The sequence below is a fragment of the Drosophila persimilis genome, unplaced genomic scaffold (assembly GCF_003286085.1).
Source record: "Drosophila persimilis strain 14011-0111.01,24,50 unplaced genomic scaffold, DperRS2 tig00000000-arrow-pilon, whole genome shotgun sequence".
Classification (NCBI taxonomy): Eukaryota; Metazoa; Arthropoda; class Insecta; order Diptera; family Drosophilidae; genus Drosophila; species Drosophila persimilis.
The window spans coordinates 6,845,845-6,861,646 of NW_020825288.1; the positions used below are offsets into that span (position 1 = coordinate 6,845,845).

Below are 15,802 nucleotides of genomic sequence, written 5' to 3' on the forward strand. Positions count from 1 at the left end.
ACATTTTTTGTTGCAACAATGCTCGGCTATGCTGCAATGTTTTCCATCCGATACGCATTTTGTAAAATACTCAAGGCGATCGTTCTGTGAAGGAAACACTTGGATAATCTATGAAAAGCTCACATTCCATTCATACCTGTGTAAGATTTGTGAGTAATGGAAAAAGGTCGAAGTCCCACCCCGGCCCGAACCCCTTCACGGGTTTGGGAATTCTGCCGTGGCGAGCGGTAGTCATCGTCGTGCTCGTGCTATTGCGAATTTTAGCTGTGGTCGTGGTAGTACTGATCGTTGTATTGGGAACGGAAGTTACGTGGAATCTCCTTCCAAAGAGACCTACTCTTGTTCTATTGAGAAGAGAAAAACTGCTAGCGGTTTCAATTAGAACTAGACCCAGTCCAAGGGCCAGTGCCAGTACCGCGGTTGTTACGATGTAATTCATGTTGAATGTTTGACTGATACAAATCCCCAGTCGTTCGTCTCTTTATAAACCATTCTGTGCCCTTACAAAACAATACTCGAATCAATAATGGTGTTTATAAATCACATGGTTTTCTATCTGTAAAAAGCGAAAAACATGTGCGTCTTGAATTATAAGAACTAGCGCGCTAGTAGGCTAGTAGGTGACTAAGTATGGTCCACAATGGTTGGACACTGGACCTTAACTTCAGCACAGGCCGGCAGGTTTTTGTCATTAAATTATTGATTTAATTCCAACCCATTAAATATCTAGGAGTCAATTTAAAGGAGGTGCACATGTTTGTCCCAGTCATACATTTTTTGTTGCAACAATGCTCGGCTGCACTGCAAGGCTGACCCTCCGAAAGACATTTTTCAAAATATTCAAGGCGCTCCATCTGTAAACGAAACATTTAAATCTGAACATTATTTAAAACTAGGAAACGATCAAATCCACATTCCATTCCTACCTGGGTAAGATTTGTGGATAGTGGCATAATATGATGATAAAACCACGCCTTAACCCTGCGCAACTTCTTGCGCCTGGAACCAGCGTTATGTACACGCAATTTGCGAGTGGGAGGCGTGCTGTTGAGAGCGCGTGTGGTGTCCATGTGTATGGCAGTCGTGGTGGCACTGATTCTTCTGCTGGGAACAGGAAAAGTGCTCGTGGTTTCAATAAGAATTACACCCAATCCCAGGCCGAGACCCAGTACCAAGAGAAAGACGATAGAATTCATGTTGAATGAGTGCCAGGCCCAGTCGTGCATCTCTTTATAAACCATTCTGTGTCCTTACAAGACAAGACTAGAAACAATAATCGTTTTTTAAAGCACATTGTTTTCCATCTGTACATATATTTTGCGAAAAACACTTGCGGCATTAATAAAAAGAGGCAGCTAGTTCGCGAATTAGCGGTGACTAATGCTGGGACTCTGGCACCTTATTTCCATTAAATTGAAAGTGACTATAGATGCACACTTGTGGCTGTCAAGCCCCCACCCAAAGCAAGACCATAGAAACCTTTCTTATGCGTTAATCATTACATTAGTATTTTCTTTATGGAAACCTAATTTTTAGCATCATTATGTACATAAGTGCACCGCTTCGCAGATTTTAGGCACATCTTTGTGCAACATTGCTCGGCCAGGTGGCACACGAGGCCAATCCCCACACAGATTTCGGAATACTCAATACGTTCTTCCTATTAATAATCAAAAGGGCGACACTTAGTTGAATCGTTAACTAACATTCAATTCAATTCAATTTCAATTCATACTTCTGTCAGATTTTTGCTTAGTGGCATTAAAGCGAGCCGACGACTGCCTTGTTTCCTGTCCAAGCCCATGCCATGCAACGGTCCATCAAATCTCTTGACCATCGAAGACATCTGCAGCTCATGAATCACTGGAGAACCGTTTGCAGCTCCAATGAGAATTAGTGCTAGGATTGAGACGATGGAGTTCATTTTGGCTCTTTGACTAATGAAACTGCCTGTTTCCGAACCTTTATATATGTCCCATTGGTACCCATTGTAGTGGTCACCAAAACAAAAGCAGACCCTGTTGTGTTTTCTTACTGCAGCTGTTTTTGTTATTTGTTTATTTAAGCCATAAGTCAACGCATCCATGTTTTCATATCCGAAAGGCTATACCTTTCGGCTATACATATATGTATATGACGGAGCTAAAGGAGCTACCAAGGTTTAATTGGGACAGCTGGGGCACCGCACTCCCTGGTAGCCACCAGGCATATTCTCGTGCAGCATTGCTCAGCCATTTCGCACGGTGTTCCATAGAGCTCGCAATTCTTGTTCCATTCAATACGTTGCTCCTATAAGTAAGAGCAAGAACGATCCTTAGATTAACTATAACGTGGCCCGCTATCTAGACCCTACTTACACGTGTCATGTTTTTGGACAGTGGCATCTGTCTAGGGGGCTTTCTCCGCTGGGAAAAAAATTCCGCCAGTCCGCCAAATTCCTTGATGACTGACGGTGAGTCCAGCTCATCAAGAACGGGTGCTCCGCTCGTAGATCGATTGAGGATTACTCCCAGAAACAGGACCAAGCCCATTACCAATAGTATTCCGCCAGAATTCATGTAGATTGTTTGACTAATGAAGCTGCCTAGTCCCCTAGAAGCCCCTTATATACAGCTCCATTCTGGGTCTGACCAGAATGTCTGACAAAAGCAGACACAACAGCAGTTTTTACATTTCCAGATGTCGCGAGGGAAACACATCCAACCCTTTGACACACATACACATACATATCTTTAATCAACCATCCAAAACCAGGCACAAGCTCCACCAGTCACAGCTATATAATAAAACATAAAAGCTGTATTTCATAAGTACTGAGCAATTATCAAATTTAAATTGAAAACCATTATTTGCTCTCAGAATAAAAATGTGAAAAAGAAGCCAGAGATCTTGAAAACTAGTATCTCCGTAGATATATCATTGATATGTCCAAATATCGTTTTATTTTCATTTTAAAATAAAGTGCATACTAGGTACTGCTATGATCGGGGAACTAATCAATAGAGCTGACGCAGAACAATTCGTCTGCCCAGTTGTCTAACGATTGATCGAAAAATATAGGTTTTCAAGCACCATCCAGTGCTGATGAAATCAATGGTGATTTGCAATTGGGAGGACAAATCAATTGCGATAACTGCCAAGTACCCAAGGCCTAAGACAAACCAAAAGTACATACAAAAAAACAGGTTCTGGGAGTGTACATTATATTCAAAATATCCTTTAATTAGATTTTCTTAAAATATAGGGACACCACATCGCATGTTTGCCAACAGGCATACTTTGGTGCAGCACTGTTCAGCCAATTTGCAATCGGCTCCTATTGAATCGCAGTCATCGCCAAAGTGCAGACGCTCATGCTGCCAAAAGAATTAAACAAAAAAGATTACAGACTCGTTAACTCTGATCAACGTTCAATTCATACAAGTGTAAGGTTTTTGGACAATGGCATCTGTCTTGCGGCTATCTGCGCTTTGAATCTCCTCTCCGCATTCGCCCTGTGATGCGGAACTCCGCTTGTAGGGCTCATGAGCATTAGTCCCACATACAGGACTAGACCCAGTACCAAGAGTGAGACGATAGAATTCATGCTGAATGATTGACTGGGGAACCACCCGGTCTGCCTTCTTTATATACACAACCATTCTGAAGAAAACCACATCAAATTCACACACAACAGCAGTTTCCAAGCTTTCAGATGTACAGCCAAAGGTGGAGCCTCATAGCCAGCCCTTGTACAGATGTTTTCCTAGCTTTTGTCAGTCTATAAGGCTTTGTCGAATGCTTAAGGCTGTTGTATATTTATCACACAAATCGGTTACTTTGTTGCGCTACTGAGATTTTTCAGTTTGGTGTTTTTAATACAGCGAAGTTCATTGTGGTGTTTAAAATGCAATACAGGGTTACCTCGATCCAAGACGGGGTCAGATCGAGGCTGTTGCCGTGAGTAAGCAAATATATGTAATATGTATGTATGTAGATGACAATTTGATACAGTGGGCATTGCAAACAACGAACAATAACAGGGATTTACGTTACTGCTCCACCTCTGGCTATAATCTATGGATTAATGGCTAAGATCAGGCCAACAAAATAATTTCTTATGTCTCAACTTCCGACGTAGGCGCACCGCCTTGTGGCCACCATACAGGCTTTGGTACAGCACTGTTCGGCGAATTTGCACACCATTCCCAGTGGCTCGCAGTCGTCGGCGTATTCCATACGCTGGCGCTGGTAATAATATGAAAGGTTTACATTCATACTGAATTCGATTAGACGTTACACTCTTACCCGTGTCATATTTTTTGAAGGAGGCATTATAAGGTTTGTCTTGGGTTGTGTCTTTGCCACTTTTTTGCGGGTGTAGGCAAACGCCGCTAAGCCGCCTATCTCCTTGATCGACGAAGGCGATTCCAGCTCATCGGACATGGGAGCACAGCTCGTAGGTCCCATAAGGATAAGTTGCAGAGACAACGCCAGTCCCATCAGCAAAAGTAAGCCGGTGGCATTCATGTGGATCGTTTGACTAATGCAACTGGACTAACGCTTTCTTTATATACAGCTCCATTCTGAGGGTGAACGAAATCAAAACCAGACGCAACAGAGGCTTGTCTTTAAGCACTTCGTTTTTATTGTTTGTTCAGCGAGAACTGTTGCGGATCGCATTACAAAAAGCCAATGCTAGGCGGCGAAGAGTCGGTGACTGAGGCCCACAATGGGTGGACTCTGCCACACACTCTGAACGGTTTCTGCGGCCACCTGATTCCGCCAATCGCCTATTCCTCTGAATAGGCTTAGGAACATGTTGGTGAATACTGTAATGTCCTCGGCGTTGAGTGGATTCATCTGCTGCCCGGGAACTGACGAAATCGAAGGAAGTTTGGCATCTACAGATGCCCCCTTGCCAGGGGGCAGGGGCAGACACTCAACGGGAATGTGAACCTGGACAGCCTGTGAAGAAAAAAACACGCGATGCAGAAAATTTGGGTGGACCAAAGTCACGTCTCGCTTACTGCAATGACCAGAAATATAATGGGCCACATTCTCATTTGTACAAGTAGTGTGGTGTCCGACTCGCAGTGCCCTGGCGATAGAATGGCTTTTAAAGCAACGCCATTGTTGACTCAATGACCCCGCGGCCCTAATTAACTGGGTTGCTTTGAGCTGATGGACCTCCCCGTCTGTTTGCCAAGTCAAGAAGTTGGGTTACATTTGTGTCAAGACGCGCTCGAGATAATTGAAAATTGCCGCTGTCAATATTTAATGTCAATGCTTCAGATACATATACTGATATCGATACAGATACGAGTAGATATATGTAGGTTATGCTGACATACATGCATCTCAGGGCTCCACTAAGGTTGTGCATGTAGCATGTGCTTGGAAAATAGGTTGCACGAGTAGTGCGTCATGATTTCGTTTGCGGGAAAGACAACAACAACAAATTTCCTTTGAAAATATGCACAAATTGTTCCCGAAATCGATTGCGATAGGAAAAGTCAAAAGGTTCAAAAATAAATACGAGACGAATTTGATGAATCCATAACAACGAGATTGCCGAGCAAATGAAAGGTTTTTTCGCTATGTACATATAGCTGACCAATGTGTTTTTTGATGCAAATCCCGCTTCGTTATATCTTTTGAATGTCGTATAGTGAGATATACAAATTTGTGGACCAACAGTAGTAGGTTCTCATGGGCAGCACAGTAAAATAGACCCAAAGAAAAGGTCTGTCGTAATAGGTTCAAATAAAGCGTTAAATAAATATTCCATACATTTGTATTTTACATTCGGATAAGCGATACTTTATTTAATTTAATTAGCTCTGTATTGTATTGTGCGACATCTCTTTAGGAACAACTGTTGGTCTCGACGGGGCAATAAGAAGAACAGCATTGCCGGCTGTACGTGCACTGGAGAAGGAATGTGTAAAGAGAGAAAGTTAGCTGACTCTGGCTCTGATACACTGACTCTTACCAGTGCACCGTCGGGCCTGCATGCACCCGACACCAAGGCCAGGATACCCAAATAAAATCCCAAACGGGCGATCGACAGAGGATTCGACATCAGCATGCTGACGCTTAGGCTGTAAAGCGTTGACTGAAGGATTATGCGCTGATTTTCTACAATTTGCTATGGATAAGCTATACTATTTTCTAAAGATTTAGTTAGCTTTGGTTATAAGCATTTACATAATATACCTGTATGTACACCTGTGCCAGTGGAAGTGGCAACGTTTTGTGCTGTTTAAAAAGCAAAAGCTATACAGCTATTAAATTCGATATTTCATTCTAGATAGATCTAGAACAATTCCCTTAAGTAAACATAAAGTGCCCATCCCATGATTGGTTTTTTTTTCGCTATGACAAATGTGTTTTTTTGAGGCGTATCAGCGTCAGTCGGCAGAAAGTCCCGCATATAGTATGAACATGTATATTTATTGAACGACGTACAGTGAGATACAAAAATGTGTGGACCGACATATCCAAGCGCAGTGCCCTTTACCGCTTTTAACACATTTACATTTACAGTACTTGTTTCTTATGTTTTCAATCTACAAAACCAGATCCGATGCTATAAGATAGATCCAAGGAAAAAGCCTGTTGTTATGGTTTTTATACCCGATACTCAAAATGAGTATTGGGGTATATTAGATTTGTGGTAAAAGTGGATGTGTGTAACGTCCAGAAGGAATCGTTTCCGACCCTATAAAGTATATATATTCTTGATCAGCATCAATAGCCGAGTCGATTGAGCCATGTCTGTCTGTCCGTCTGTCCGTCCGTCCGTCTGTCCGTCTGTCCGTCCCCTTCAGCGCCTAATGCTCAAATACTATAAGAGCTAGAGCAACGATGTTTTGGATCCAGACTTCTGTGATATGTCACTGCTACAAAAATATTTCAAAACTTTGCCCCGCCCACTTCCGCCCCCACAAAGGACGAAAATCTGTGGCATCCACATTTTTAAAGATACGATAAAACCAAAAACGCAGAATCGTAGAGAATGACCATATCTTTTAGACTGCAGAATCTGAATTGGATCGTATTATTATTATAGCCAGCATCAAGAAAACAATTTCATTTTTTCTCGCCCTGTCTCTCTCTAACACACACGTAGCATAGGCGCCTTTGCTTAGAGTAAAACATTAGCGCCTAGATCTCAGAGACTATAAAAGCTAGAGCAACCAAATTTGGTATCCACACTCCTAATATATCGGACCGAGACGAGTTTGTTTCAAAATTTCGCCACACCCCCTTCCGCCCCCGCAAAGGATGCAAATCTGGGGATATTCACAAATCTCAGAGACTATTAACGCTAGAGTAACCAAATTTGGAATCCGCACTCCTCTTAGATCTCACTATAAAACGTGTATCTCAAAATTTCGCCCCACCCCCTTCCGCCCACACAAAGGACGAAAAACTGTTGCATCCATAATATTGAGGATACAAGAAAACTAAAAACGCAGAATCATAGATAATGATCATATCTATCAGATTGCTGAACCTGGATTAGATCAGATCATTTTTATAGCCAACAGGAACAAATCAATTTGCAGTGGCTACGCAGCGCCCGACGTCACGCTCAGACTGATTTTCTGTCTCTCTCGCACGCACTCTTTGTCGTGTCGTTTAATATTAGCGCCGTCTGCTGGAGGAGAGCCATACTGGTAAGGCTAAGTATCGGGTATAACTGTAGAGTTGCTGTGTCCGCAGCAACTCACAACGTTCCCCCTCGTTTATTTCTTGTTTTACAAAAAGAGGTAAAGCGCTAGATGATAAGCGATTCGGATTTGCGATACTTTATTTCATTTTTTAGCTTTAGTGATCAAATGTAATCAAATCTATCATTATTCTTCGTATTGTGCGACATCTCTTTCGGTGACACACTTGTGAGCGTAGAAGTGGCAGCGCCGAGAGCAGCACACCTTGCCGACATGGCACTGGAGATAAAATGTGTAAAGAGAGAAGGTTACCTATGGGCTCGAGGTGAGATCCACACTGACTCTTACCCTTCCACCAATGGGCATGCACGCCCCCACCAAGCCCAAGATACACAAAAAAAGTCCCAAACGGGCGATCGACAGAGGATTCGACATTAACATGCTGTTGCTTAGGCTGTAAAGCGTTGACTGCAGGACTATGCGCTACGATTTTCTACGATTTGCAACGGATAAGCGATACTATTTTTTTAATTTAATTAGCTTTGGTGATAGGCATTTACACGTATGTATGTATCGAGAGAAATTTAGCTATGGGCTCAAGGTGAGATCCACACTGACTCTTACCAGTCCACCGTCGGGGCTGCACTGCCTGCCCTACTCCTCCTGTGGTGTCCGGACTGACTTCTTGTCAGGAAATTGATGAGCAGACTGCTTGGCATCGTTTTTCTGGGTACTGTTGGACTGGGGCAGCACCGCCCGGGAAAATGCACGGGCTATCTTCTTGGCGCAGACACTCAGGTATGTCATGCATTTCCTCGAGCAGCAGTCCCAATGCACCTGGCACTGAAACTCGGGTGTGGAGAGATGATCTCAGCTGGAGTAGGATGCATTTGTCCATTCGCTCGGCAACTCGTGGCAGCCGCCACCAAGCCCAAGATACACAAATAAAATCCCAAACGGGTGATCGACATGCTGGCCCCTTCAATGTAAAGCGTTGAGTGAAGCATTTTGCCCTGGATCGCGGCTAAGCGTAGTAGAGATAAACAGAGATATTCTGCCTTCCAGAGCCTTTATTTAATTTAATTAGCTTTGGTGATAAGCAATTACATATTGTACATGTATGTATCGAATTAGTAATAATCCGAGCTATTATTATTACTCGTTTTGTCTGACATCTCTTTAGGTGACACACTTGTGAGCGTAGAAGTGGCAGCGCCGAGAGCAGCACGCCTCGCCGACATAGCACTGGAGATAAAATGTGTAAAGAGAGAAGGTTACCTATGGGCTCAAGGTGAGATCCACACTGACTCTTACCCGTCCACCAATGGGCATGCACGCCCGCACCAAGCCCAAGATACACAAATAAAGTCCCAAACGGGCGATCGACAGAGGATTCGACATTAACATGCTGTTTCTTAGGCTGTAAAGCGTTGACTGAAGGATTATGCGCTACGATTTTCTACGATTTGCAACGGATAAGCGTTACTATTTTTCTATTTAATTAGCTTTGGTGATAAGCATTTACATGGGCTCAAGGTGAGATCCACACTGACTGTTACCAGTCCACCGTCGGGGCTGCACTGCCTGCCCTACTCCTCCTGTGGTGTCCGGACTGACTTCTTGTCAGGAAATTGATGAGCAGACTGCTTGGCATCGTTTTTCTGGGTACTGTTGGACTGGGGCAGCACCGCCCGGGAAAATGCACGGGCTATCTTCTTGGCGCAGACACTCAGGTATGTCATGCATTTCCTCGAGCAGCAGTCCCAATGCACCTGGCACTGAAACTCGGGTGTGGAGAGATGATCTCAGCTGGAGTAAGATGCAACTCACATTTTGTCCATTCGCTCGGCAACTCGTGGCAGCCGCCACCAAGCCCAAGATACACAAATAAAATCCCAAACGGCTGATCGACATGCTGGCCCCTTCAATGTAAAGCGTGGAGCTAGGCGTAGTGGAGATAAACAGAGATATTCTGCCTTCCAGAGCCGAAAAGTAGACATATTACTGAACTTTGCTACGGATAAGCGATACTTTATTTAACTTAATTAGCTTTGGTGATAAGCAATTACATATTGTACATGTATGTATCGAATGAGTAATAATCCGAGCTATTATTATTACTCGTTTTGTCTGACATCTCTTTAGGTGACACACTTGTGAGCGTAGGAGTGGCAACGTTTCGTACAGCACTCCTCGCCGACAGAGCACTGGAGAAAAGTGCGTAACGAGAGAAAGTTAACACTGGGCTCAAGCTGAGATCCACACTGACTCTTACCTGTCCACCGACCGGCTGGCACTGCCTGCCCTGCTCCGTCTGTGGTGTCTGCTTTGACTCCGTGGCGAGCGTTACGATGTCCACGATGTCAGGAAATTCTTTGGAAGACTGCTTCACATCGATGTCATAGATACTGTTTGACTGGTGTGGAGTCTCTAGGGAAAAGCCTTCGTCTATCCTCCTGGCGCAGACATTCAGGTATGTCATGCATTTCCTCGAGCAGCAGTCCGAATGCATCTGGCACTGAATACTCGGGCTTGAAGTGATGATCTTAGCTGGAGTAGGATGCAACTCACATATTCTCCATTCGCTTTGCAGGTGAGGCCCTCCCTCTCAAAGTGGGCCGCCACCAAGCCCAAGATACACAAATAAAATCCGAAACGGGCGATCGACATCGACATGCTGGCGCTGGCACTGTAAAGCTATGACTGAAGCATTATGCGCTGGATCGCGGTTTTATACCTAAGCTCAGTAGAGATAAACAGAGAAATTCTGCCTTCCAGAGCCTAAAAGTAGACCTATTGCTAAGCTTCTGCCAATACGTATGGCATTATGATTAAAAATACTTTAATGATTAAAAATTGTATTGTTTGGGGTGATTAAGGTCTTGACCGCGACCTAAAAGCAGACAAAAGTCTCCGCATTTCCATCCAGAATGAGAGCCTAAGAAAGAGCCTAAAAGAGTCGAACAAATTCTCTCTCATCACTAGGGGACTCGAGGGGAGCGTTGTGGCAACGGCAAGGGCCGTGGCTCTACATTCATACCCCATACTCAATTATTATAGTTATGTGAGAGCTTTTTTTTTACATCTGTCTCTTTTTCTCTCGTTCCCCTCGGACAGAGCGCGCACACTGCACGCGGAAGGATGCGTGTGAGAGAGAGAGAGAATGATACAAATTCGCTCTTATAGTCTCTAGGCGCTAATCAAGGCGGATAGGTGGACAAACGGACGGCTATATCGTCTCGGCTATGGATTCTGATCAAGAATACATGTATACTTATACTTTATGGGGTCGGAAACGCTTCCATCTGGGAGTTACACAGACATACACTACCACCTGAAATCGAATATACCCCTAATTCTCTTCGAGTTTCGGGTATAAAAAGGGTAATGAAACCGCGGCAGAGGGGGTGATGTATAAAGCCCGCATCAGGGCGTGAGAGTGAGCCGTTTTTTTTGTGTGCCAAGGACCGCACCGTGACCTGCCACAACTGTACCACTCAACGGCTGCTCGCTCGAGTGGCTCTCGGCCTGGAATGAGTTTGTTTGCTCGGCTGCTTGCTCATCGTGTGCCAGCGCTCTTATACGCATCGATCAGCCAGCCAGCCAGCCAGCCGCTTATCTTATCGAGGGAGGGAGGCTTTAGCTCTATAGGTACGAGTATAACCTGAACCCGCAATCGTAGCGGTCGCTCAGTTGAGTTTCGGTTGCCAACGCCGCGTGGTGGAACAGTAACAGACCCAGTCCCAGTTCCAGTCCCGGTCATCGATCAGTTGCCATGATTACGCCTTTGAGTGGATTTGCGGGGCTTGTGCTGGTAGTGGCGCTGGCCCTGGCCCTGTCCGGGGTCGATGGGTCCCTGCCCACTCGCGATCGTTCGCTGCGGCTGCCCAACGAGACCTATCCGCTGGGCTACGAGCTGCACATCTCGAGCAACATCCATCTGGGGAGCCTGCTCTTCAGCGGAAATGCCACCATTGACGTAGCGATCAGGCAGTCGACGAACGAGATAGTTCTACACGCCAAGAACCTCAGCGACATCCAGATTACTGTGCGACAAGTGACATATTCGGGATCCATGGAAGTTGTCGATGACCTTATCCACACATACAATCCGCAAGCCGCCTTCCTCATCATCCATCCCCGCGAGAACTATCAGGCCTTCGAGGCGGGACAGCGGTATCGCGTGGAGATTCTATACACGGCCATAATGAGATCCCGGCCCATGGGCCTGTACTGGATGGACTACGTGGATGAGTCGACCAATCGGACCGCGTGAGTAGCGCGCTTAGAGCAGCTGGTGTGGATTGGATCACTAAAGTGGACATTTCCGCTGGCTGTCATCGAGAGGAGGCACGCGCCTTTTACTTCCCTTACATAATTGGGAGATAGACCCCGGCGATAGCTGTGCACTTTGTATGGCTCATTTGACTTTGGCGGCGCTCTCACTTTTATTTTCTTTCTTTCCCCATCTGTTTGTTGTGTTTGGCTCTCGTTGTTCCATCGTTTTAATTAATATTTGACGCTGGCACAGACAGCAAGCGGCTTATCATCGCACATTTGGCCAGCTATCGTAGCAGCGGCGTCTCATCAGAATACACACTCGTATACGCGCCTATCAGAATCACTCATTCCGGCAGCGTTGCCGGGGTGACGATGTAAACAATACCACAGACACATATTCACATATAAATCATGCGAGTTGTGCAAGGGGAATTCTTCATAAGGGGTCATGACTGTGATCACAACAATAGTCAGCCCGCAGTGATTACGAACCGAATCTTATCAGCCCCCTCCACACCCCGATTAGTTTTGGGCGCGTGAACTCGCGGGTTTGTTTATTTTGATTTTATTCGAGCAATGCCCATTGTTGATTCCCTCGAATCTGGGAAAGTCGTACAATAAACCACAATTGTTCTGAAGACGTGAGAGAGAGAAGGCTCTGCAAATCAGCATGTCATACCGGCTGCCTCAGGCTCCAACTGGTTTTATTCGGCGTTCAATGATCTGCGAAGTGGGATTTTTTTGAAATCGAACACGATTTTGATTACAAATAATTATTATTTGGCTTTGCTCTTTGAATACAGCTTACAAGTCATCCGAATCTTTCGACTGTCAATGCTGCTGACTCTCCACTTTAAAATACTCATGAAATTCCCAATTCCCAATTCCCAGATATGTGGCCGCCACGCAATCAGAGCCGACATATGCGCGTCTAATCTTTCCCTGCTACGATGAGCCCGGCTTCAAGTCGAATTTCAGCATCCGGCTGACCCACGGTATCAACCACTCGGCCATATCTAATATGCCCGTCAAAGAGATGCAGCATCATGGGTAAGCCTATCATCTTAAAGGTGCTCTCTCTCCTCAGTTATTAAATTCTCTTGGTTTGCAGAGAGCTGACGACGACCCTGTTCGAGACAACGCCGCCGATGTCTACCTATTTGGTGGCATTTGTGATCTCCGACTTTGAGCACATTTCGGAGACGTATCGCGGGGTCACGCAGCGCATCTACTCCTCGCCCAGATCGAAGGAGAAGGGTCAGAGTGCGCTCAAGAATGCCGTGCGCACGGTGGCCGCTATGGAGGATTACTTCGGTGTGAGCTATCCGCTGCAGAAGCTGGATCACATAGCGCTGAAGAAGAACTACGGGGCTGCCATGGAAAACTGGGGTCTGATCACCTTCAAGGAGGGCAACCTCCTGCAGCAGGACACGGGGGATGTGCACAAGCGCGTCAAGGACAAGATCACGCAGAACCACGAGATCGCCCATCAATGGTTTGGCAACTTGGTGTCGCCCGAATGGTGGTCCTATGCCTGGATGAACGAGGGCTTTGCCACCTACTTTGCCTACGTCATCACGGATCTGGTGAGTCCAGTCTCAGAGTTATATCCCAAAATGATAAATAATGCAATTTATGATCTGTAGCTCTACCCCGAAGACAAGGTGATGGATATGTTCGTGTCGGATGAGGCGGACCGCGCCTACAGCTACAACAGCTTTTTCGAGGTCCGCCCGATGACCTCCTACGTGGAGACCGAGAAGGAGATCATGGCCATCTTCGATATCATCACATACAAGCGAGCCGCCTGCGTCATCAAGATGTTCCACCACGCCTTCCGTCAGAAGATCTTTGTGCGCGGAATAAGTCGCTACCTGGAAAAATAGTAAGTGCTAATCGGACTGCTCCTGGAACCGATCAATTGGAATTCATGGGCCAAAGTGTATCGTTCTTTCCAGCAAGTACAGCGTGGCCAACGAGCTGAACCTTTTCGACTACCTGCAAGCGGAGCTCCTTGAGGACGAGTATTTCCGGCAGCAGCCGTGGGTGCACCGGGTGCGTGAGATCATGCTCTCCTGGACGCATAGCGAATGGATGCCCATTGTGCTGGTGACTCGCAACTACGAGAACGACACGATCACCTTCAGCCAGCGGTCGATCCACTCCAAGAGCGAGCACTGGTGGATACCGCTGAACTTTGCCACCGCTCAGGAGCCGTGCTTCGAGGACACGCAAGCCGACCTCTTCATCCTGCCCCAGACGCAGCACTCCCTCACTCTGGCAGAGCTGAATCTGCAGCTGACCGGCCGGGACTGGCTGATCGTGAACAAACAGCAGACGGGCTTCTACCATGTCCACTACGACTCCGACAATCTTCGGGCCATTGCTCGTCAGCTGCAGCACAACCACTCGCTCATCCATCCGGTGAACCGGGCTGCCCTGTTCCGGGACCTGAAGCCGCAGGTCGAGCACACCGAGCTCGAGGACATCGAAGTCGTCTTCGATATGCTGAAGTACATGGAGCTCGAGGAGGATCTGCTGCCCTGGAAACAGGTGGCCGATACCATAGACTTTGTGCGACGAAATCTCTTTGGCACCGCCTCGCTGGAGCTGTTTAACGAGTTTGTGCGCCACCTGGTCACGCCCATGTTCCGGCGACTGTTTCGTGACAAAGCGTCTGGGGATGTGTCCAACAGTGCCCTGGAGGCGGGTCAGGAGATCCTCCTGACGGCCTGTCTGGCCGACCTGCCCGAGTGCCAGGACTATACGCGGAGCCTGGCCAAGGAATACATCTTCAAGAAGGTCAATGTGACCAACGAATCCGAGTACTATGCCATGTACGACACCATACTCTGTCTGGGTGTGCGCTACCTGAGCGACAAAGAGTTCTACGGGGTCATTGGCATGATGCAGGCTGCCGATCGGAGCTCCATCTACTACGATGACTTGATCTACTCCCTGCGCTGTACTCAGAGCCACAGCCATCTGCTGTACTACTTGGATCTGCTGCTGGGCGAGAACTCGACGCATCAAATACTGAGCGACCCGGAGTCAATGATGTATCTCTCATATCTGTACAAATCGAATATGGAAGCTCGGTCTGTGATCTGGCAGTACATCGATCGCAGCTACAAGCTGCTTTGTAGGTCGCCGAGCTTTGTGGAGAATTTCAATCAGATAGCCGAGTTTGTGCCGCGACAACAAACACCTCAGGTAGGATAAGCCAAGGATATCCCAAGGACCACTTAACCATCCATTTCCATTTCCTTTCAGTTTGCTATGTTGCGCCAGAGAATAGCTCGATACATGGAGGCACAGAGCCTCAACGCAGGTGAGGCACTGATCGACATCGACTCTGGCCTGGTGGGCAAGAAGATGAAAAACACCGAAGTCTTCGTCGACAAATACGAGCACAAGATCCACAATTGGCTGATCGCCGAGGTCCCGCCAATGTCTGTCCAGAACGAAGCCATTCATTCAGAGCCCCTCAGTGTGGGCAATGGCTCGAATCGCCCTCAGAGCCTCCTGAATACGGCCAGTGAAGTGGTTCAAAAAGCGTTACGATCCATAGATCGATCGTTATATAGATGATAATGATTTATTGCCTTAAGCAATGGCAGACTTAATTACAAATAAATTAATTCTAATACAACAAGTCATTCAGCGTTATCAATCAAGCACCCGCGAGCTTTCCACCATACCATCGATGAATGATAAGCGAAAATGATTTTGGCCCAGACAGAGATGTGGGGAATAGCAAAACAAGTCATCGTCAATAAATGGCTAACCGATCAACAGTTCTATATATATACCCTTTCCTTGCAGGCGGTATTGCAATTTTAACATGAATTATTTATGATTAT

General features: G+C 46.2%; 5 protein-coding genes and 3 long non-coding RNA genes across 9 annotated transcripts; 2 read left to right on the plus strand and 6 right to left on the minus strand.

Annotated features, from left to right (window-relative positions):
* Positions 1-2,021: 2,021 nt before the first annotated feature.
* On the minus strand, positions 2,022-2,553 carry LOC6587901. Its single transcript, XM_002012737.2, has 2 exons — positions 2,358-2,553; positions 2,022-2,289 (listed from the first exon to the last, which is right to left on the minus strand). Exons 1-2 carry the CDS (start codon positions 2,529-2,531, stop codon positions 2,152-2,154), a joined length of 312 nt encoding a protein of 103 aa, XP_002012773.1. The 5' UTR covers positions 2,532-2,553; the 3' UTR covers positions 2,022-2,151.
* A 1,238-nt stretch (positions 2,554-3,791) lies between these two features.
* LOC6587189 lies at positions 3,792-4,494 on the minus strand. Its single transcript, XM_002012738.2, has 2 exons — positions 4,288-4,494; positions 3,792-4,227 (listed from the first exon to the last, which is right to left on the minus strand). The coding sequence occupies exons 1-2, from the start codon at positions 4,480-4,482 to the stop codon at positions 4,105-4,107; spliced, it is 318 nt and encodes a 105-aa protein (XP_002012774.2). The 5' UTR covers positions 4,483-4,494; the 3' UTR covers positions 3,792-4,104.
* A 125-nt stretch (positions 4,495-4,619) lies between these two features.
* LOC6587851 lies at positions 4,620-5,070 on the minus strand. The gene is made up of 2 exons (XM_026984147.1): positions 5,010-5,070; positions 4,620-4,947 (listed from the first exon to the last, which is right to left on the minus strand). The coding sequence occupies exons 1-2, from the start codon at positions 5,043-5,045 to the stop codon at positions 4,678-4,680; spliced, it is 306 nt and encodes a 101-aa protein (XP_026839948.1). The 5' UTR covers positions 5,046-5,070; the 3' UTR covers positions 4,620-4,677.
* Positions 5,071-5,753: 683 nt separating this feature from the next.
* LOC113567448 lies at positions 5,754-6,211 on the minus strand. Its single transcript, XR_003409443.1, has 3 exons — positions 6,199-6,211; positions 5,975-6,120; positions 5,754-5,910 (listed from the first exon to the last, which is right to left on the minus strand). It is a non-coding gene; the product is annotated as an uncharacterized LOC113567448 (long non-coding RNA).
* Positions 6,212-7,780: 1,569 nt separating this feature from the next.
* Positions 7,781-8,113, minus strand: LOC113566600. The gene is made up of 2 exons (XR_003409157.1): positions 8,007-8,113; positions 7,781-7,937 (listed from the first exon to the last, which is right to left on the minus strand). It is a non-coding gene; the product is annotated as an uncharacterized LOC113566600 (long non-coding RNA).
* A 44-nt stretch (positions 8,114-8,157) lies between these two features.
* LOC113566601 lies at positions 8,158-8,816 on the plus strand. Its single transcript, XR_003409158.1, has 2 exons — positions 8,158-8,456; positions 8,578-8,816. It is a non-coding gene; the product is annotated as an uncharacterized LOC113566601 (long non-coding RNA).
* LOC6587721 lies at positions 8,711-10,493 on the minus strand. 2 transcript variants are annotated; one of them, XM_026992958.1, is made up of 4 exons: positions 10,230-10,493; positions 9,934-10,176; positions 8,973-9,865; positions 8,711-8,903 (listed from the first exon to the last, which is right to left on the minus strand). In XM_026992958.1, the coding sequence occupies exons 1-3, from the start codon at positions 10,332-10,334 to the stop codon at positions 9,800-9,802; spliced, it is 414 nt and encodes a 137-aa protein (XP_026848759.1). In that variant the 5' UTR covers positions 10,335-10,493; the 3' UTR covers positions 8,711-8,903; positions 8,973-9,799. The 2 variants fall into 2 exon arrangements, 1 of the variants encoding a protein (XP_026848759.1); XR_003409156.1 differs by lacking the exons at positions 9,934-10,176; positions 10,230-10,493 and having other exon boundaries at positions 8,973-9,436; positions 9,489-9,554.
* An 870-nt stretch (positions 10,494-11,363) lies between these two features.
* On the plus strand, positions 11,364-15,594 carry LOC6587866 (aminopeptidase N). The gene is made up of 6 exons (XM_002012741.2): positions 11,364-11,930; positions 12,831-12,989; positions 13,051-13,525; positions 13,586-13,824; positions 13,898-15,152; positions 15,213-15,594. Exons 1-6 carry the CDS (start codon positions 11,434-11,436, stop codon positions 15,528-15,530), a joined length of 2,943 nt encoding a protein of 980 aa, XP_002012777.1. The 5' UTR covers positions 11,364-11,433; the 3' UTR covers positions 15,531-15,594.
* The last annotated feature ends 208 nt before the right edge of the window (positions 15,595-15,802 follow it).